The sequence below is a fragment of the Rutidosis leptorrhynchoides genome, chromosome 11 (assembly GCF_046630445.1).
Source record: "Rutidosis leptorrhynchoides isolate AG116_Rl617_1_P2 chromosome 11, CSIRO_AGI_Rlap_v1, whole genome shotgun sequence".
In the NCBI taxonomy this organism is placed as follows: domain Eukaryota; kingdom Viridiplantae; phylum Streptophyta; class Magnoliopsida; order Asterales; family Asteraceae; genus Rutidosis; species Rutidosis leptorrhynchoides.
The window spans coordinates 11603435-11625376 of record NC_092343.1 but is presented as its reverse complement, the minus strand read 5'-3'; the positions used below and the strand labels follow the sequence as shown (position 1 = coordinate 11625376).

Sequence of the window (21942 nt, the reverse complement as noted above, 5' to 3'; positions counted from 1 at the left end):
TTGGACGTGTATGTATATGTATGTAATTTAGCCCGAAATATTTAATTTTTTTAACGATATCCGTTTCGCGTATAGTTAGTCACGTTGTGTTCGTAAAATTAATTCGAGTTGAAAGGTGGTCTCGGAAAAATTTAACTCGCACTGAGCGTGAATATAGGGCCCGTTATTTAATGTTTTTTTAACGATGTCCGTTTCGCATATAGTTAGTCCCGTTGGGTTCGTGAGATTTTTTCGAGTTGAACGGTGGCCTTGGAAAAATTTAACTCGCACCGAGTAAGAAGATGGGGCCCGTTATAAATTTGGGTGGAATAAGTTTTTTTTATTTTAATAAAATTATATATTTATATTTTTTACCCCGAAAAAGTGTAAAGTTGAGGGGGCGATGTGTAAATTGTGCGAAAGTTGGGGGCTTTTTATAGTGTGAACGCAAACTCAAAACGACATTGCGTTATAAACCAAAAAAAACCATGCCATTTAGCATATAGGGGTAATTATGTCATAAATAAAATTATAATTTACTCAAAGTTGAAAAATAAAAGATAGCATGGGTGCGAACAGTCCACCAAAAAGCATCGCCCCTATCAATAATGGCTGAGCTGTTCATACCTTAGAAAAATTCCTACTTTCATCGTCTTCTTCAAAGCCCTTTCCTTTATTGTTCCAAATTGTTCAACTCATCAATCAATCAACAATCTTTCTTCTTTCTTTCTCAAGTTTTCATCAAAAATCTTGATTTCTTGAAAACACCCATTGCAGGTTCCTTATCAAAGATCTGATTTTTATGGTAAATCTGTTTGACCCAATTCAACCCTTTTGTTAATTTGTTGTAATATACAATACCCATATTCTATTTTGTTGTATATTGATCATATATCTAGATGGGTAACTGCTGTGCTGTACCGTCTACTACTGATGAATCTGAGATCAAAAAAGGGAAAGATAAACCAAACCCGTTTGCTTCAGATAATGGTGGGTCAATCCCAGCAACTAGAGATGGGTATAAACCTTATGTTTTAGAAAATCCAACTGGGAATCAAATTGAGCAGACTTATGTTCTTGGTAAAGAATTAGGTAGAGGTGAATTTGGGGTTACTTATTTATGTACTGATAAAGTAAGTGGTGATGTTTATGCTTGTAAATCGATATCGAAAAAGAAGTTAAGAACTAGAGTTGATGTTGAGGATGTTAGGAGAGAAGTTGAGATTATGAAACATATGCCAGGTCATCCTAATATTGTGAGTTTGAAAGATACTTATGAAGATGATAGTGCTGTTCATTTGGTTATGGAGTTGTGTGAAGGTGGAGAATTGTTCGATCGAATTGTTGCTAGAGGTCATTATACTGAGAGGGCGGCTGCTGGTGTTACTCGCACAATCGTTGAGGTTATTCAGGTGAAAAATAACAACTTTTGATTTATAGTTACTTATTTATTGAAATTTGGAAACTGTGATGAATATGTGTTTTATTTACTTATCACAAAGGCTGCAAATTTACTATGTTTAGTCCTTTTGAAATTGTATCATTTACATGGTTTATCAATTTGATGATAGTTTCTCGGATTCTTGTTATATATGTCATGAATTTGATTAGCTGTTTTGCGAACAGTTAGGTACTACATTTGTTATCTAGCATACGGGTGTGTGAACGTACTTCGAATTTTCTTGATAATTTGTCGATGTTTCTACATTCTTAACTAGTTTAAATTTGTTGATATTAACTTTGTTTGAAATGTGACAAATTTACTCACTTTGATTACATAACCGAAAGATATCAGTTACATGTTTGTGTGTTTTTGATCATGCTCAGGACCTTATCTTTGTTTAATAATGAGAAAAAGGTTGAACCTTTGATGACACATTGCTTTATTTCAATCTTAATTTATTAAAAAAAAAAATTAATCTTATTTCAGATGTGTCACAAACATGGTGTTATGCATCGTGATCTTAAACCCGAGAACTTTTTGTATGAAAACAAGAAAGAAACAGCTGCCTTGAAGGCTATTGATTTTGGGTTGTCCGTTTTCTTCAGACCAGGTAAAGATAACTTGAACGCAAGTAATAACATTTTCATACGACCGTTTTCATTAGGCATAGTTGTTGTTAATGTCTCTCGTCTTATTATAGGTGAAAGATTTAATGAGATTGTAGGCAGCCCATACTATATGGCTCCCGAAGTCCTAAAACGGAACTATGGCCCCGAGGTTGATGTTTGGAGTGCTGGTGTTATCCTATACATATTGCTTTGTGGGGTCCCGCCGTTTTGGGCAGGTTAGTTTAATTCATTATGTTAAATTTTTGGTTTAAAATGTACAACGTTCAACGTTACCTTTCTTTAGTTCTAGATTTTTCCTCGTAGGGTTACATTATACAGTCTATATTTGTGTTTATAGAGAAAAACCTGTTTTTTTGATTGCAGAAACCGAGCAAGGGGTTGCACAAGCTATAATAAAATCTGTGGTTGATTTTAAAAGGGATCCTTGGCCAAAGGTGTCTGATACTGCAAAGGATCTTGTTAAGAAGATGCTTAATCCTGACCCGAAGTTGCGTCTTACTGCTCAAGAAGTACTCGGTAATGCTAAAAATCCTCTCTTTTTTGTACAGGTGGCAAAAGGGGCCCGTTATGTGAAACGGGTCAAAATGGGTATCTTTTTGGTACGATGGGTAGGGCTCACTTAAAGTATTCCTTCCAAAATATTCTAAAGAGATGTCTACAATTATTGGTATACATGATGTTGTATCTTTATGTATATATGTCGGGTGATTCTTGAACTGTGCAACCAAGTTGACCCATTCCATTTTAAGCTGATCTGTTTTTATCTTTTTGATTTGTTGGGGATTTAATATATCCATATGGGTCAAATGATCCATCTTTAATTTTCGGTGATCATATTTCCTTCTTTTCTTGATGTTTTCTACAAATAACTAACAACGCGTTCATTTGAATCGATCGTTTCAGATCATCCATGGATACAGAACGCCAAAAAGGCTCCAAATGTTTCTTTAGGTGAAACCGTTAAAGCAAGACTCAAACAATTCTCTGTTATGAACAAGCTCAAGAAGAGAGCTTTAAGGGTATGTTTACTGTTTGTTGTCTTGTTACTTTATAGTTTTTATTTTTATTTTATTTATTTTTTTTTTTTTTATTCGATTGTGTGCGTGTGGGGTGTTAATACCAAAGCTTTTGTGTAAATTAGGTAATTGCCGAACATTTGTCTGCCGAAGAAGTTGCGGGGATAAAACAGGGATTTGATTTAATGGATACGAGCAAGCAAGGAAAGATAAACATCGTTGAGTTGAAAGCTGGTTTGCAGAAACTTGGTCAACAAATTCCCGATGCCGATCTTCAGATACTTATGGATGCTGTAAGTTTTCCATTTTATTGTTATTTAATTTATATATTATTTTGGAGATTAATAATGGTCTAAAAGTAATATGTGGGCATCTAATGTGCAATTTGAACATGATTACTGCGTCTTGAGTACATAATAGCACCATTATAGAAACATTTTTATCGAACGGTATAAGAAAATTTTCTGTCTTGTGTTGTATCCTAATTAATGTAAGATTTTTTTATATAGGGAGATGTTGATAAGGACGGTTACTTGAACTACGGGGAATTCGTTGCAATTTCAGTTCACTTAAGAAAGATGGGTAACGATGATCATCTTAAAGACGCTTTTGCATTCTTCGATCAAAATAAAAGCGGATACATTGAGATCGATGAGCTAAGGGAAGCTTTAGCCGATGAACTTGAACCCAATAATGAAGAAGTAATTTCTGCCATTATACACGATGTCGACACAGACAAGGTTTGTTTTTTGTTTTTTTTTTTTATTTTATTTTTAAATTTGGGTGACTTTTAACACATTTGATCCACTTCTCGACCCGTTTCCCTGTAAGCAAAAGTTTTGAGTTCTATTTGCTTGGCCTTTTAGATATTAAAATTAATCCAGACCAACTCATTTGACCCATTTTCATCTTGAATTTACGCATCTTTCACATTATCTACCGTTTAATTTTCCAATTCTACCAACCACCCAAATGAAAACATCACGAAATGTTATTGTGTTTACATATCCCACATGGATAGAAAATAAGAAGTTTATGCACTTTATATGCCGTAAGTTTTGGGTAAAGGTGGCTATATAGGCATAAGATGTTAAAATAGCTTTACATGTTGAAATGGGTCAGGTTGGGTTGTCTTTCCTATACTCATTATCGTGTTAAATATTAAATCAATAAAAAAGGACAATTTTTTAGTAAAACAATTTAGCAGGGTTTATGCTTAGGTATTACATTTGGGTGACTCTTAAACACATATGACCAACTTTTCAACCCGTTTGACCCGTGCCCTTGTCAACAAAATTTGTTAATTCTACTTGCTTGACCTTTTGTTTAGAGAAAAATCAATCCGGATCAACCAACCCATTTGACCCGTTTTCATCTTGGATTTAAACTGATTTATAGCTACATGGCCAACATGATATGATGGAATACGAACGTTATAAAACTTAACGTTATTTCAAATTCGATGCGTGCAGGATGGGAAAATTAGTTTTGAGGAGTTTACAGCAATGATGAAGGCAGGAACAGATTGGAGGAAAGCATCTAGGCAATACTCACGAGAGCGTTACAATAACCTTAGTTTGAAGCTATTTAAAGATGGATCGATGAACAATAATTAGCGGTGATAAACACAAATTTACGGTAACAAAACACAATTATTGTTCTACTTATCTTTGGGGATTTTTTAATCTTGTGATATTTCTTTGGGGGGGTTTATTCATTTTTTTTAACAATTGATACTCTACTTTGGGGTTTAGGCCAAGTTTCCCATGTGTTTGAAAGATTATTTTTCTTTTCTTGAATTTGAATTTATGGGGGGAGTTTAGAAGGGTTTTATACTTTTATGGGTTTGTTTATGGTTGTAAGTTGTAAATATGTATCTTCTTGGCACTTCTTGCTACATGTAATTGCTCAAAGTACAAAGATTCAAGAGTTGTAAGTTACAAATTTATGATTTGGTGTTTTCTATTTCGATTTTGTTGTGTTCTTTCTTGCAAGTTATGATCCTTGCGTTTGATCTTGTGTTTTCTTTATGAACTAGGAGAGACGTAAAAGCACGTGGAAAACACTTTCAAACACCATGATTATTTCGCGAACATAATCGAAATTGTTTGAATGGTACTCCCATCGGACTATCGGAGTGTCATGTGTCGAAACAATCAACTACTTAACTTTATCTTTAGGTTCATATGTTAGACTATTTTCAGTGGAGAGTCTTAGCTAAGCAAACACAATTGAAACAAACAAACAACAATTCAAACACATGAGACGTCCAACCCCATGCATCTGCGTGTAGAATGGATCGAGACAAACCCCAAAAGTAAAGCGCCGCAATTCAAATTGAAGGCGAGATCTAACGGACTTTTGGTGAGACCGACAAAAAACAGAAAACCACAAGGGATGATGTATTGGAACAAATAATCGTTAAAACAACAAGTAAAAGGCACCACCGAAAACTAGAAGCCCATGAACCACCTTGAACGCGACAGCATAACCCACCTTTAAATCGGCAGCCGCAAACAGCATCCCCTAAAAATGCCATTAACTAGAGAAGAACACCCTGTAACCCGCCTCTTAATCTAGCTTATCGTTGGCTCTTTATTCGTTATGTGCTTATATATTGCCATGATTACTCTGTTAACTTTTTACGTAACAACACCTTAAAAAAACAAAAAACAAAATCACCCTTAACATATGCAGCAGATAGTCATCTTTCATTTTAGTTAATTTCGAATTTAGTGCATTTATGTAGATTATTCTGATAACACACTTGTTCATTCATTAATTACTTCAACAAAATACTCCGTATAAACATTGTACCCATAAAAATCTTGTTTAATTAAATTATTTACTCTTTTTCTCTTTTTGGAAAATAAAAGAATTGATTGGAGAGAAATTCTTACCATTTTTTCACTCCTAATATACGTCTTTTTTTCGTGGTGTATTTACGAATATATCCTTGACCTAATTGACTTATTATTATTTTTTTTTTTATCATATACTCCGTATATATGCCGTCATCCAAAGTAAAAACCACATTCACGTACACAAGACTAAATTAAACTACGTCCAGTAATTTATTCACGTGATCACGTATTCTCCATATTTGTTTCAATCGTTTACCGTATGTCATCAATTGTTACTCGACCTTGAACCGGTAATAAAATATCTCTATTAATTTGTTTCTATTGCATTTCTTTTTTGATAAAGATTATATGAATTGGTGATGTTTCTCTCAAATATATGTTTGATCTTTTTGTTATAATTATTTTAGCTGTATAAACTATATACATAAACACTTGTTATACTTAAGTTTTTATACTTGTTTATATAATAGAAATTTGAAATCATCACATGGATCTTGTTTGTTCAATCCTAGAGATAAGTGGGGAAGATGGTGTAATTTAAAAATTAAGAGGGGTATCCGCCTCACATGTTAAAAAAAATTACATTAATTTTTTTCTTATTCAAAAATAAATTTTGTTTCACCTCGGCATCTCTTATTAATCTAACTCGCATGCAGTAAGCTAAGGGCGCTTTAATAAAACTGAATGATTTAGCGTTGAATTGTTCAAAATAAACTTGCTTCCAAATGAAAATATAAGCTGTTTGATAATCATTTTAAATGAACGATATGAAATTGGTAAAATTACTTTATTAACGTGTTACACGAATAAAAAATTCAATATACTTGCTTGTTAAATGTTTCGGATATGATTTGAGAAGGATATTACAAAATTTATGTGCTTAATTTTTAAGAGAGTGTTTCAACTCTGAACCATCCAACATTAATGTCATTCACTCAGAAACAAACGCGATAAATGTTGAATTGTTCAGCATTCAGTGCTGAACCATTCAATGAAGAGGTAAACAAACGCACCCTAAGTTAAATATAACTTAGAATGTTGTCAAATTGTTAGTTTCCCTTGTATTCTTGCAAACTCACGAACACATGTTTTGTATACTTTCTATTCTTTTCATTTCAACTCAGGAACACTAAATTTTTAAATAGATCATTCACCTTCTTTTCTTTTCCCTTGGATTTTGAATGAACTATCACGAATCAATTAATCGGATTTCTCAATTATTTTCAGGTTCCTGAATCAATATTATAGTTATAGTTATGTCAATGTCAATGTCAATTGCGGATGATGTCATCATTCCGGAACCAGAGTTTGATAGGTGATTAATTTCTATACATCTTGTTTATATATCTTGCTTGATTTCTAATGCATCTTGTTTATATATTTTTAAAATATTAATGATGTCTTTGGTGTAGATACCCTCGATATAAAGCCGTTTTCTTGAATCCAGAGTTTGTTAGAGAGGCTCGTAGGTGATTATTTATTTGTATGCACGACGAATTTATATGACATACATATATTATACAAGCACTAATACATTTATTTTAACTACTGATTGAGGTCTCTGGCTTATTTTTACAGATATTGGAAAATCCCTCGATATGGTACGGGTGGTTACACTCATTCAAACTTAGATATTCCCATATTTCTGGAGAGTGAGCTTAAAGTGGAACCAGAGTTTGCTAGGTGATTACTGATGTATACATATTTAATCATAAATCTATATGGGGACATGTTCAAACGAGAACCACAAAAAGTTACAGAACTGAGAGAGATGGTTTCTATGCATTTAAATTCAACCACAAATGTTCACAAACACAAATTACATGTTTAATTGTGAATTATATGAAATGTTCGCATGTTAACAAACACTTCTGCACATGTGAACGAGAAATTATATATTTGATTAAATAGTTAAATTATAAGGTTTTTAAAATATTGCTTGTTCAATTTTACTTTTTATCGACATTTATATGTGATTCAACCTACTCACATGTGAAAATCCTTTTAATTTAATGACTCTCGCAGTTCTGTACCATCTTTGGTCTTGAACTTTTGACTATATGATATACATATATATTTTAACCAGTGAGGAAGAAATCCTAGGTGATTAATTTTGTATACATCTTTCATGTTAAATTTATATGACATTCATATATTTTAAATGAGGTCTCTAGTTTTGAATTTGTTCTCAGAATGAGTGTGCCTGTGAGTGTGCCTGTATACCCTCAGTATAGTGCCGGTAGGAATATGCATTCAGATGTACCGGACGATGATCCTCCTGGTGTGTTTAAATTTATGCATAAACTTATGCTTATGTACATTTTTTTTAAGTTTCTAATTAACATGTTGAATATTTGTTTATTGAAGTGAACCGAAGAAGATCACGAGAAAAAAAGAAAAAGGGGGAAAGGAAGTGGTTATGGCCTTTAATAGGAGGATTGTCCATTGCTGTTGGAGCTTCGGTTATCGCGTATCCATATGGTGCAGAAAGGGGCATGGAGACCCCGAGTAATAGCATTAAATCTATGGCAGTAAGTAATAGCATTAAATTTAGGGCAGTAAGAAAGGTTTGTCATATTTGTATGGGGTATATTTTTAAATGAAAAACAACCAATTTATTTGGAATATGAAGACCGTCGGTGTAAGTTTCGATAATAGTAGATGAAAGACACGAAAGAGATGTTAGTGATGGTAATCGATAATCAATTCGATGAGCAAATTTCAATAGTTGAAGTTTCTATGGTAGCATAATTGAGTTTTTTTTAGTGTCTCCATATTTTAGTTGTTTAACTAGGTTATAACCCGTGAATTCTACAAGACTGTATTAAAAAAAATTATGTTTCGAGACGATTTTTAAGTTGACATATATGTAGGGATGTGGCATTGATATAGTAAAAATGTTATAAATGGAAGTGAAGGTGATGTTTGCCTGTTTGAGTTTATCAACTATGATAAAAGTTGGAGTAAACTACACCAATTAATGAGGCAATGATCCATGTGATTGTTAGCACAACGCACAAACCAACATCTATATCAATATAAATATAATCATTTGAAAAAAGGTCTTTCATCTGTCAATTTAAAATGTCATTAACCATTAAGTATATCGTTATATAAGCTACAAAATCAAGGTTCAACTGGTTCTCAAGCATCAACCTTTCTATTTAGACATGGGCATATGATATAGTACACAGATTGCTTCATGTGCGTAGTAGTGTACCTAGTCAATGGCGGAACATGGTTATAGGTTGAGAGGGCCATGGCCTCCCTAGGAATTTGGGTAAATAGCACAACGTTGATGAATTTTTTGAGATTATGTTTACTAATTTATTTTGTGGCCCTCTCAAATACATACTCCGTACTACGTAATACTCAAACATGTATTCTTTAGAATCTTAATAGTGGGTGTAAGTATTCCTTGAGCTTAGTTAAAAAATAATTACAAAAGTATATGTTAATAAATTTTATTATAGTGCTCCTTTGACAATTTATATGATATGATGCTACAAGATTAAATAAGTACTTGTACTTTAGATGTATCACTTAATTTAATTTGATCGAAGTTCTTTGTTCCGTAGACCAACGAAGCATTGCTTCAATGGTATCCAATGCCTTAGTAGGGAGGGCTCGCGATTAGTTGCCAAGCAACCCGGGTTGAATTCCGAGGAGGGGAAGGTTTTCTCCAGGATTTACTGCAATTAGTTGTCAAGCAACCCACTTTCCGCGATTAGTTGCCGAGCAACCCGGGATGATCCTTGGAGTTTTCTACCTAGCGTGTGTGGGTCGCAAATTAGAGTATTCGATGCGAAAATTGCCGGTCAAAAAAAATATATTTTCGTGACCCTCCTAATGAAAATTTTCAAGTTCCGCCACTGTACCTAGTGAAGTGTTTTTAGACGTTTGACAAATTGTCGAATGTATAATTATTGTGCAATACCAGAAATGGGAAAAATTCAGTTATAAAATGTCTATATACGTTAATTACCAACCCAATATTATATTATTACTAGACCTGGCAAACAAGACCCAAATGGGTTGATTGGGTTTATACTTGAAGACCCAAATGGGTCCAAGCAAATAATATCAAAAATTACTCCAAGGCCCAAATGGGTCCAACTACATTATAGAAAATTACTTAAGGACCCAAATGAGTTTAATTCAAAAGATTTGATTTCAGAGCGCGAGTTCCAGGCGCGTTATTTGACGCGAGTTTTCGACACTTGGTTTCGACGCCCGTTTTCGGCACGCGTTTTAAACGCCCAGTTTTCGGCGCCCGGTTTCGACCCCCGTTTTTGGACCCCGTTTTCGACGCCCGGTTTCGGCCCCCGTTTTTGGAACCCGTTTTCAACGCCCGTTTTCGGCGCGCGTTTTCGGGGGCGTTTTCGACGGGCGTTTTCGGCCTCCGGTTTTCGGGACCCGGTTTCGGCGCCCTGTTTCAGCGCCCGGTTTCGGCCCCTGGTTTCGGACCCCCGTTTTCGGAACCCGTTTTCGACGCCCGGTTTCGGCACCCGTTTTCGGCATGCGTTTTCGCCCTCCGGTTTCGGCGCCCGGTTTCGGCGCCCTGTTTCAGCGCCCGGTCTCGGGCCCCGGTTTCGGGCCCCCGTTTTCGGCGCGCGTTTTCGGCCCCCGGTTTTCGGCCCGTGTTTCGGCACCCTGTTTTGGCACCCTGAATATAGAAGGTTGTTATGCACTTGAACTCTATTCTATTAAATTGAAGAAAGTTCGTTAAATTGTAAGTTTCAGCTAGTTTCGTCTAAACACATCCTTAATTAAAGATTACAATGTTAAACCATATTAGTCTAAGGAAAAAAGCTGAAAAGCTGAAGCAAGTTGTATACAAAAACAAGCACCTGAACCATCACAACCACACTCTAGAAATTAAGTCTTTCTTACTGTGAGTCAACAACAGCCAGTGTAGCATTTGACTTATTAAGGTTAACGGGCCAGATGCCATGATTGTTAACAGACCTACATAATTGTGTTTTAGTTACATAAAGAATTAAACGTCCTCACCTCAACCAAACAGTTTAGGACCTTAAAAGAGAACATAAAGAACATCATCATCCAATTGCGAAACCAAATTCAAACATAATATTTGTAAAATAATACCTTGCAACAATCAACTAATTTACCTGAAGAGCTATGGCAATGCCATTAGTGATTTCAGGTTCAATAAGAAGCTCCTCACCTTGAAATATCTTGAGTTTTTGGAGTGCTGCAGGGCTGCCCCAGCCCCACCAAAACTTGCTTCTAAACCATGTGCCCTCCACACCAGCTTCACCTCAGAGTCCTCACAGCCATCTTCTTCGCGCCCAAAGGAAGGCATGGCTGCTGTTGTTCAAGAAATTAGTTTTAAGTAGGGGTGCAAACGAGCCAAGCCCGAACATAGTACTGTTCAAGCTCAGCTCGATTCGAGCCTGAATATTTTTGTTCGAGCTCGGCTCGTGATATATGTTAAAATCTCGAGCTCGGCTCGTGATCAGCTCGTTTTGTCTTAAAAGTTTGATGGATTTTAAGCTCGGATTGAGCTCGACTCGTTAATAAGCTCGTTAATCTATTTTAGTAACAACATAAACATTGATATTCAAGATCCCAATTTGATAGATGGTTTCTTTAAAATGGTAAAAGAAATTTGTACAAATTTCGGCTCTATTTTTTAGTCAATAACAAGCGTCGATTTATTGACGTCTTGACTGCCGTTTAGAGCCTAAATTGATTTTCAGGCAGGATCTAAAACTCATGGAAATTTGATTTTACCATTTTCATGACGTCTCAAATTTATTTTTAATTTTATTTTACTATTTATTTTAAAAAAAATCCTCCTTATTGGTCGAGATCCATTCGGAAGCAATCTCTTTATCCGTCGAATAGAGAGAGAGATGACTTTTTTGTTGGGTTTTAATTGGTTTCCATTTATGAGCAAGTGTTAGTCCAAGCCCAAAGCCCAACAAAATAGGCCCAAGATGCTAGTTGACTTAGTCAATCATTCTAGGGCATTTTAAACTTCAAGTGTGCAGCTATTTTGGTCATATGAGAGATCAGAGAGATCAAGAAAAAGAGTGAGATATTCCATTCCCGTTTTTGAAAATAGCAGGTCAGAACAGAGACGATCCCCGGAGATCTAACCGTTGGATCTTCATCAAATTTGGGATGTGTCTTCCTGACATCAGTGCCAAGGTTTTCAACCGTTGAATTTGTCTAAAGAGGTCTGTAGCTCGAGTTATAGCTTCTGGATCAGACTACAATTTTTGGGTGAAATCATTCCTCTTTTTTCTTTAATTGTTTCATATACTTGTTGATTGTTGTAGTTCAAGAGTATGATGATGTTGCATACCTCTAGTTGATCTAGAGAAGGATTATTGTATTTCTCTCTTATTGATGATAGTGGAATTTAAGTGGCTTACGAGTCCCGTGGTTTTTACTCTCGATTTTGAGAGGTTTTCCACGTAAAAAGTCTCGTGTGTATTGTGTGTGCTTGATTATTCATTATTAGTTGATTTGCTACTGAATTGGGACAGATTTGGGTTGGATTTGATATATCTTATTTGTTAGCATCCTCACGGTTTCACACGGGTCGGGAAATGTTTGTCAAACGGATGTTTGTTTCCGTTTTGTAGATTGCCCGTTGTGACCATTTTCCCATCAAATTGGTATCTAGAGCTTAAGGTTATTTGATTGACTTGTGTGAAAGATGGAAGCTAATACAAGTAAAATGATTAGTTTAAATGGTTCAAATTATCATGTTTGGAAAGGTAAAATGGAGGATCTTCTTTATGTGAAAGATTATTATTTACATGTTTTTACTGAGAGTATGCCTGAGGGTAAGTCTAAAGCTCAATGGAAAATTTTGCATAGACAGGTATGTGGGTATATTCGGCAGTGGGTTGATGATAATGTAGTGAACCATATTACTGGGGAGACTGATGCTAAAGCCTTATGGAAAAAGGTTGAACAGTTATATGAACGAAAGACTAGGAATAACAAGTTGTTCTTAATTAAACAGTTGATGGGTTTAAAGTATCATGATGGGACTCCTATTACAGATCACCTAAATGCATATCAGGGTATTATTAATCAGCTTGCAGGAATGGGTATTAAGTTTGAGGATGAGGTTCAAGGTCTCTGGTTACTTGGTACGTTACCGGACTCTTGGGAGATTTTTAGGACATCTTTGTCCAACTCTGCACCGAATGGTATTATCACCATGGAATTGGCTAAGGGTAGTATTTTGAATGAAGAGATGAGAAGAAAGTCACAAGGTTCCTCTTCACAGTCAGATATCTTGGTCACAGAAATGCGGGGGAGAAGTCATAGTAGAGGTCATGGTAAAAGAGGCAAGAATCGTAGTAGCTCAAGAAAAGGAAAGTTTTCTAATGTTGAGTGCTATCATTGTCGTGAAAAAGGGCACACAAAGTGGTATTGTCCACAGTTAAAAAATGAGAAGAAAAAGGCATATGACAAGAATAAACAAAAGAAAAGTGATGGTGGTGATGATGATAAGGTTGAAGTTAATGCTATCACGGATGAGTTCTTTGTTTGTATTGATTATGATATGATCAATCTTACTCATGATGACACGAGTTGGATTATTGATAGTGGTGCTACATGTCATGTTGCAATATGTAGAGATCACTTCTCATCTTACACTCCAGGTGACTATGGATTTGCTAGGATGGGTAATTCTGGGTTATCAAAGATCGTTGGTATTGGAGATGTTTGTTTGAAATTTGACACGGGAATGGAGTTAGTTTTGCATAATGTAAAACATGTTCCGGATATGAGACTTAATGTTATTTCAACAGGCATTCTTGATGATGATGGTTATTATAACGGTTTTGGTAATGGTATTTGGAAACTAACTCTTGGTTCTATGATAGTGGGAAGAGGCAAGAAAGACTCAAGATTATACATAACGCGTCCGAAGGTCATCCAGAACATTGTTAACGCAGTGGACAATGTTGATTCTACCGAGTTGTGGCATAAAAGACTTGGCCACATGAGTGAAAAAGGATGTCTATCTTATTTAAGAAGAATGTGTTGTTGGGTGTTAGTGATATTACTTTGAGTAAGTGTTCTCACTGTTTGGCAGGAAAATAGACCAGAGTTGTGTTTAAGAGTCATTCTCCTTTTCGAATGGAGAACGTACTTGATCTAGTACATTCGGATGTGTGTGGGCCTATGAAGACTAGGACACTTGGTGGATGTTCCTACTTTATTACATTCATCGATGATCATTCCAGGAAGGTGTGGGTTTATACCTTAAAGTCAAAGGATCAAGTATTTGAAAAGTTTAAGGAATTTCATGCACTAGTTGAAAGGCAAACGGGGAAGAAGCTCAAGTGTATTCGGACTGATAATGGCGGTGAATACATTGGGAGCTTTGATGCTTATTGTAAGGAGAATGGTATTCGGCATCAAAAGACTCCACCAAAGACACCTCGGTTGAATGGCTTAGCAGAGAGGATGAACATAACTTTGGTTGAGAGAGTTAGATGTTTGCTTTCACATGCAGGGCTGTCCGATTCCTTTTGGGGTGAGGCTTTAAATATGGCAGTTCATATTATTAATCTAACCCCTTGTGTACCTTTACGTTTTGATGTTCCTAACAGGGTTTGGAGCGGCAAAGATGTTTCTTACCATCATTTACGCGTCTTTGGATGTAAAGCATTTGTTCATGTTCCTAAAAATGAAAGGTCAAAGCTTGATATGAAGACTAAGCCATGTGTATATCTCGGCTATGGTGAAGGTGATTTTGGGTACAGGTTATATGATCCAGTTCAAAAGAAACTTGTACGAAGCCGAGATGTTATTTTTTTAGAAGATCAAATGTTGAAAGATGTTGAGAAGACAGAGTCAGTTCCTCAACATAGTGTTGATCTTGTTGATTTGGATCCAGTTACTCCACAACATGTTGATTCACATGTTAATGATGATGTACATGATAATGAACATGGTACTGATGATACTGATGCTTCGGAGCAGGTAGAGATTCCAGTACCAGATATTCCCTCATTTGTCCCACTTAGGCAGTCTACCCGAGACCGTCATCCTTCTGTTAGATATTCTGCTGATGAATACGTAGTACTCACTGATGGGGGAGAGTCAGAGTGTTATGCAGAAGCTATGAAAGATGAGCATAAGAAAGTGTGGGGTGAAGCCATGCAAGATGAGATGAATTCCTTTCATGAGAACAATACTTATGAGCTGGTGAAGTTACCTAAAGGCAAGAGAGCTTTAAGAAACAAATGGGTATTCAAAGTGAAGAAAGATGAGCTTACTTCACAACCAAGGTACAAAGCTAGGTTAGTTGTTAAAGGATTCAGCCAGAAAAAGGGTATTGATTTTGATGAGATTTTCTCTCCGGTCGTGAAGATGGGATCTATTCGAGTGGTTCTTGGGTTAGCTGCTAGTCTTGATCTTGAGGTTGAACAGATGGATGTCAAGACTGCTTTTCTTCACGGTGATTTGGATAAGGAAATCTACATGATGCAACCTGAAGGTTTTCGGGTTAAGGGTAAAGAAAATTATGTTTGTAGACTTCAGAAAAGTCTATATGGGTTGAAGCAAGCACCGAGACAGTGGTATAAGAAGTTTGAGTCGGTTATAGGAAAGCAAGGCTACCAAAAGACAACTTCAGATCATTGTGTTTTCTTTCAGAGGTTTGGTGATGATGATTTCATCATATTGTTGTTATACGTTGATGATATGTTAATTGTTGGTAAAAATATTAAAAGAATTGCGCAGTTGAAACGAGAATTGAGTAAGTCTTTTGCTATGAAAGACTTGGGACCAGCAAAACAGATTCTTAGAATTCGGATTTCTAGGGATAGAGATGCTAAGACGTTACATATATCACAAGAGCAATACATTGAAAAGGTGCTTAGTAGATTCAACATGAAGAATGCTAAAGTGGTTAGTTCCCCTCTTACTAACAACTTTAAGCTAACAGATAGAGATTGCCCTACTTCAGAGGAGGATGTTGAGAATATGGATAAAGTTCCATATGCTTCAGTGGTTGGTAGCTTGATGTATGTTATGGTGTGTACTAGGCCTGATATATCTCATGCGGTAGGTGTTGTTAGTCGGTTTATGTCAAATCCGGGTAAGAAGCATTAGGAAGCAGTTAAATGGATTATGAGATACTTATGAGGTACTTCAAAATTGGGTATCACATTTGGAAATGGAGAGCCGATGCTTGTTGGTTATACAGTCTCAGATATGACAGGAAACAAAGATAACATGAAATCCACTTCTGGATATTTGATGACTTTCGCAGGGGGAGCAGTTTCATGGCAATCAAGGTTACAAAAGTGTGTTGCATTGTCTACGACCGAGGCTGAGTATATGGCAGCAACAGAAGCGTGCAAAGAACTATTATGGATGAAAAGGTTTCTACAAGACATTGGGTTTAAGCAACCATGATATGTGGTTCTTTGTGATAATGAGAGTGCGATTCATTTGGCTAGAAATTCTATGTATCATAAGCGGACAAAACATATAGATGTGCGGTATCATTGGATTAGAGAACGTCTTGAAGATGGTTCGTTTGAATTTGATAAAGTTCACACTGATGATAATGGTTCGGACATGTTCACAAAGGCTTTAACAAGTGAGAAGCTCAAGGTATGTTGCTCGATCACTGGGATGGCGATTCCTTCCTCATAATTGGAAAGGGGGAGATTTGTTGGGTTTTAATTGGTTTCCATTTATGAGCAAGTGTTAGTCCAAGCCCAAAGCCCAACAAAATAGGTCCAAGATGCTAGTTGACTTAGTCAATCATTCTAGGGTATTTTAAACTTCAAGTGTGCAGCTATTTTGGTCATATGAGAGATCAGAGAGATCAAGAAAAAGAGTGAGATATTCCATTCCCGTTTTTGAAAATAGCAGGTCAGAACAGAGACGATCCCCGTAGATCTAACCGTTGGATCTTCAATAAATTTGGGCTGTGTCTTCCTGACATCAGTGCCAAGGTTTTCAACCGTTGAATTCGTCTAAAGAGGTCTGTATCTCGAGTTATAGCTTCTGGATCAGACTGCAGTTTTTGGGTGAAATCATTCCTCTTTTGTCTTTAATTATTTCATACACTTGTTGATTGTTGTAGTTCAAGAGTATGATGATGTTGTATACCTCTAGTTGATCTATAGAAGGATTATTGTATTGCTCTCTTGTTGATGATAGTGGAATTTAAGTGGCTTACGAGTCCCGTGATTTTTACTCTCGATTTTGAGAGGTTTTCCACGTAAAAAGTCTCGTGTGTATTGTGTGTGCTTGATTATTCGTTATTAGTTGATTTGCTACTGAATTGGGACAGATTTGGATTGAATTTGATATAGCTTATTTGTTAGCATCCTCACGGTTTCATACGGGTCGGGAAATGTTTGTCAAACGGATGTTTGTTTCCATTTTGTAGATTGCCCGTTGTGACCATTTTCCCATCATTTTTCTACTTTTGAAATGACATGTTTTTATTTTCGGATAAGGGAAGAATTGTCTACATCTCACCTCCCCATACACCACTCATGTGGTATTGGGTTTTGTTGTTGTTATTATGTGTTGTAAAGTTCATATTTTGAAAGAATTCGTGCTCATGTAAACCACACTCGGAACATGCATCAGATACTATCTTGTGTTCCAAGTGATATTTTGCTTATATAGCTGTACATTATAGTAGTGACCTTAAACTTCTTTTTCTTTTTGTGCTTAAAAACCACCACCAAGTACGCATGTTTTACGTTGTGAAACCATTATGAAACTGAACAATTCCAATCCATTCCATCATCATCACATCAGTAATTAATATATACATAAAATTATAACTTCTGTGAATAAAATAACAGTTTTAAATCACCTCCATCGAGTAAAGTAGTTGATGTAAACTTTTTAGACAAAGTAGCTGATAACTAAATTAGAGCATTGAATTACCTCCATCAAGATCTCACCTCTAGTCTATAGATTAGATGTTCTTAGGAAGAGAGATTTTCTGGAAAGATTGAATACAAATATAAGCTCAACAAAAATATAGGAGAAGGAGTATATTGAAGGGGTTTTATCATATATACCCTTCTTAACATTTAAAATCACATATTTACCCACTTAAAATGGATAATATCACATATACCCATGTTAAACACTTAAACACTTCACATGTACCCACATAAATAGGTTAATATCATATATACCTATTATAAACACTTGAATTCATCATATATATATCCATTTAAAGATGATAATACCATATACCATATATGTTTATTTTAAACATATAAAACCATCATATATTCACATTCATCAAATTACCAATTAATCTAATGTAATTTACTTTTAGCATGCAAATTGAATGGTTTTCAAAAAACAAAATATGACGTACCAAAATGTGTTCCAATTAATGTATAAGTGACAAGGACGGCACAATTAGAAAATCCATATGCCAATTGTATCATTTTCAAATCTAGCGTTCACTGCTATAAACTGGAAATAACTCGAAGTACAGAAATATGAAATTAAGTCAAATGCAACTCTTAGTTGTGAAACTTGATCAAATGATAATTAGGTAGCTGCTATATTACATACCGTAATATGCAAATATGAAAACTGAATCTGTTTTAAATGTTATGTTACATATACCAACATGAAAAATATTGATAATGATAAGTTGATATTTACATGCTGAATGGTCTAATGGTGTATCTGTCATACCCCGTCCAAAATCTTCCGAATGAATACAATAACATATGGTACCATCGCGATGAACGGACCTCTATATGCCTTGAACGACTCCATGTAATGTCTCTAAAATGAGTAAATGCACAGCGGAAGATTTCTTTCATACCTGAGAATAAACATGCTTTAAAGTGTCAACCAAAAGGTTGGTGAGTTCATAGGTTTATCTTAAAACAATAAAATTCATCATTTTGATAGACCACAAGATTTAAATTCTATCTTCCATAAACATAATCTCATATCAGGCATTTCGCAAACTGCATAGAGAATAATTCATTTTCATAAACATAATCTCGTATCAGGCATTTCGCAAACTGCATAGAGATAAAATCATTTTCATAAACATAATCTTGTATCAGGCATTTCGCAAACTGCATAGAGATAAAATCATTCTCTCGATACATAACATTCACTTTTCTTTCATAGCTTTCATAGCTTTCAATTCTTGGCTTGGTAACCGACCTTAACATATAATGCGCATAATAATATCCCCAAAACAGAACATCTCGTCTGTATAATAATCATATTAACCTCGAAGTACTAAACACCACGCCCACTAGCTCTTCCGTCTAGTGAACATTCTGGGTGGGGGTGTCAAACCCGGTAGCTACCTTTAGGATTCGCGTGAATTAGGGCCATACCCGATTCTAATTCTTAGGTTACCAAGCATAATAATCAGGGGGAAAATATTCATATCAATTGTGGCAATCATCACGTCCACATAATTTAATGGTGGCAATTATCACGTCCACATAATTCATTCGAGGAAAGTTTTGCTTGTGTCTATCTCGTCAACCATTTATAAAAGCATTTCATGTATTCGCAGTTCAAAATGTATTTCAAAAGTATTTAATAAAGCAGTTGTAAAAGTAGCACATGTATTCTCAGTCCCAAAAATGTAAAGAGTAAAAGGGAATCAAATGAACTCATAATACGATATTTTGTAGTAAAAATATGCATACGACGGAACTGAACAATGTAGGATTGGCCTCGGATTCACGAACCTATATCAATTATATAAATTAAAACATATAATCATAATCAAGCAGGTTGTATATTAATATATATATTATTTCAATTATTTATATTTTTATATCTATATGTATGCTTTTCGATGTATATTTTATATAAGTATTTTAAATAACAATTTGTATTGTAATAATAATAATATTAATTGTAATATTGTTAATAATAATATATTTCTTATAATAATAATAATGATACTAGTAATAATAAAAATGATAGTAATGATAATAATACTTATACTCATAATGATAATAATGTTAATGGTAATAATAATACTTATCTTTAATAATAATAATAATAATAATAATGATAATGATAATGATGTGATAATAATAATATCAATAATACTAATATTATTAATAATATTAATAAAAGTAATATTAATAATAAATAGGAATTCTACCTCAAAAAGCTCAAAATAAACTGACATGGCCCAGGCTCGAACCTGCAACCTCCCGTTCAACACCCATACACACAAACCATCCAGCCAATTCCGTTTTTTCTGATCTAATGTTCACCTTAAATTTATTTAACCCATTTATCAATCGTTTGGCCCAAGTTATATCAAGAAAGTTTTTGGCCCAGGTTCATGGCAGCCCAATAGAGATTTATTTGGCCCGACTTGGAAATTAAAAGGGTTTTCGTTGGTTTTAATTTCGGCCACCAAGTTAAATCGTGTGGGGTTTTTGAATATCAACAGAAAGAGACAAGTTGTATCCACTATCAACATAATCATCCTCTTTAATAATCATAAATTAACAAGTGGGGTTTTAATGTTTAAAGGTTGCCGGCTTTAAAGAAAAAAATGCACGATAGCATTTTTTTTTTTTTTAAAAACAAGTGGGTCATGAGTTTTATTTGATCAGAAATGGATACAGTAAGTTAAATGGGTAATGGTTGGGTTGGCTGAAACAGAAACTAAGAATAGCAGTATCCATTGTGACGAGTTGGTGGTTAAAGTGGGTTTTAGTCTTGTGGTGTTTTGGTTGTTTGTTGGTTTCGTGGAATTAGAAACAGAAACAAAGATCAAATCGTACAGCCTAACTCAATCATTCTTCCTCTTCAAGCTTACATTGTATATTCGTTATCATGTATCATTTACGTCGACTGGAAACAGGAATAGACACATAGCTGCAATTGAGTTTTGTAAAAATATAAAAGGAATGGGGCATGGTACGGTCCAATAGAAAACTGAAAGTTGGCCTACGGCCCAACAGAAAAACAGAAGCCCAAAGCAGCACCTTGTTGAGCTTAGGATTCGGTTTTTAGAAGAAAAAAAATACAATAAAGATGCCATATGCAGCATCCATACAATCACTCCCCTCATATTAAATAAATTAAATGCCACCTTTGTGACTCATAATGTCGGCCACAATTTCCCATTTTGGTCCACATGCATTTTTAAAAAGGCTGTAAATAATATTATATATAATCGATTGGATAAAACCCAAGTAAGTGGTATACTTGTTTCGATGAAATTTGAATGATTTGAGTTTATTCATGATTGAAAAGAAACAAACGGTATAGAGCAACTTCAAGATGTTGTTATTTGACGAGCAGGAAATAAACAGGAAAAAAATATAAGTTTCCGTTTTGGTGGTGTTTGTTCATGGAAAAGGAAACGAAAATGGAAGAAAGAAAGAAAGAGGTGATGTTTGCTTGGTGACTCACGAGTAAGTTTAGGCGAGAGAGAGAGAGAGGTGTGTGTGATCAAGGTGGTACAACGGTTGCTCAGACAAGTAGAAACATGCGAGAATAGTGGCATGGTAGTGTCGTTCGTGGTTTCATTCGAACATGAATGGAAATAATAATAGTTGGTGGTTCTCGATTATAAGAGGGTGAAGGTTTAAAGTGGTGATAGTCCGAATAAGAAAGGTGGGTTTCGGTTTGGTGGTTTTAGTTATGGATGTTTGGGTAAATTAAACAGAAATATTAAACTGTTAACCATGGTGGTGAAAGATTTCATCAATAAGGTGATGGTGATTTCAAGTGGTGTCGTGAAGATAATCAAATGAAGATGATGGTTTGAGTTTCGATTATAAATCCTAAACATCTCTCTGGAATTGATTGAGTGTAAGTAATATATGTATATGTATCTTAATATCTCTCCTTTCATCTATATGCTTTGTATATGTAGTTATATCTGTATAATGTGAGTAATATTACAACAATAAATGATCACTTGTTGTTTTGTAGGATTGATGGTGGTCGACAGAAGTATTCTAGGATAGAAGGAGAAAACAAAACAATTAAAAGTAGATAAG

General features: G+C 35.1%; 1 protein-coding gene across 2 annotated transcripts; it reads left to right on the top strand.

Moving 5' to 3' along the window:
• Nucleotides 1–541: 541 nt before the first annotated feature.
• Nucleotides 542–5033, top strand: LOC139876578 (calcium-dependent protein kinase 7-like). 2 transcript variants are annotated; one of them, XM_071863918.1, is made up of 9 exons: nucleotides 542–784; nucleotides 879–1391; nucleotides 1910–2033; nucleotides 2124–2267; nucleotides 2416–2568; nucleotides 2956–3071; nucleotides 3194–3361; nucleotides 3578–3808; nucleotides 4541–5033. In XM_071863918.1, the coding sequence occupies exons 1-9, from the start codon at nucleotides 782–784 to the stop codon at nucleotides 4682–4684; spliced, it is 1596 nt and encodes a 531-aa protein (XP_071720019.1). In that variant the 5' UTR covers nucleotides 542–781; the 3' UTR covers nucleotides 4685–5033. The 2 variants fall into 2 exon arrangements, with proteins under 2 accessions (XP_071720019.1, XP_071720020.1); XM_071863919.1 differs by having other exon boundaries at nucleotides 542–1391.
• The last annotated feature ends 16909 nt before the right edge of the window (nucleotides 5034–21942 follow it).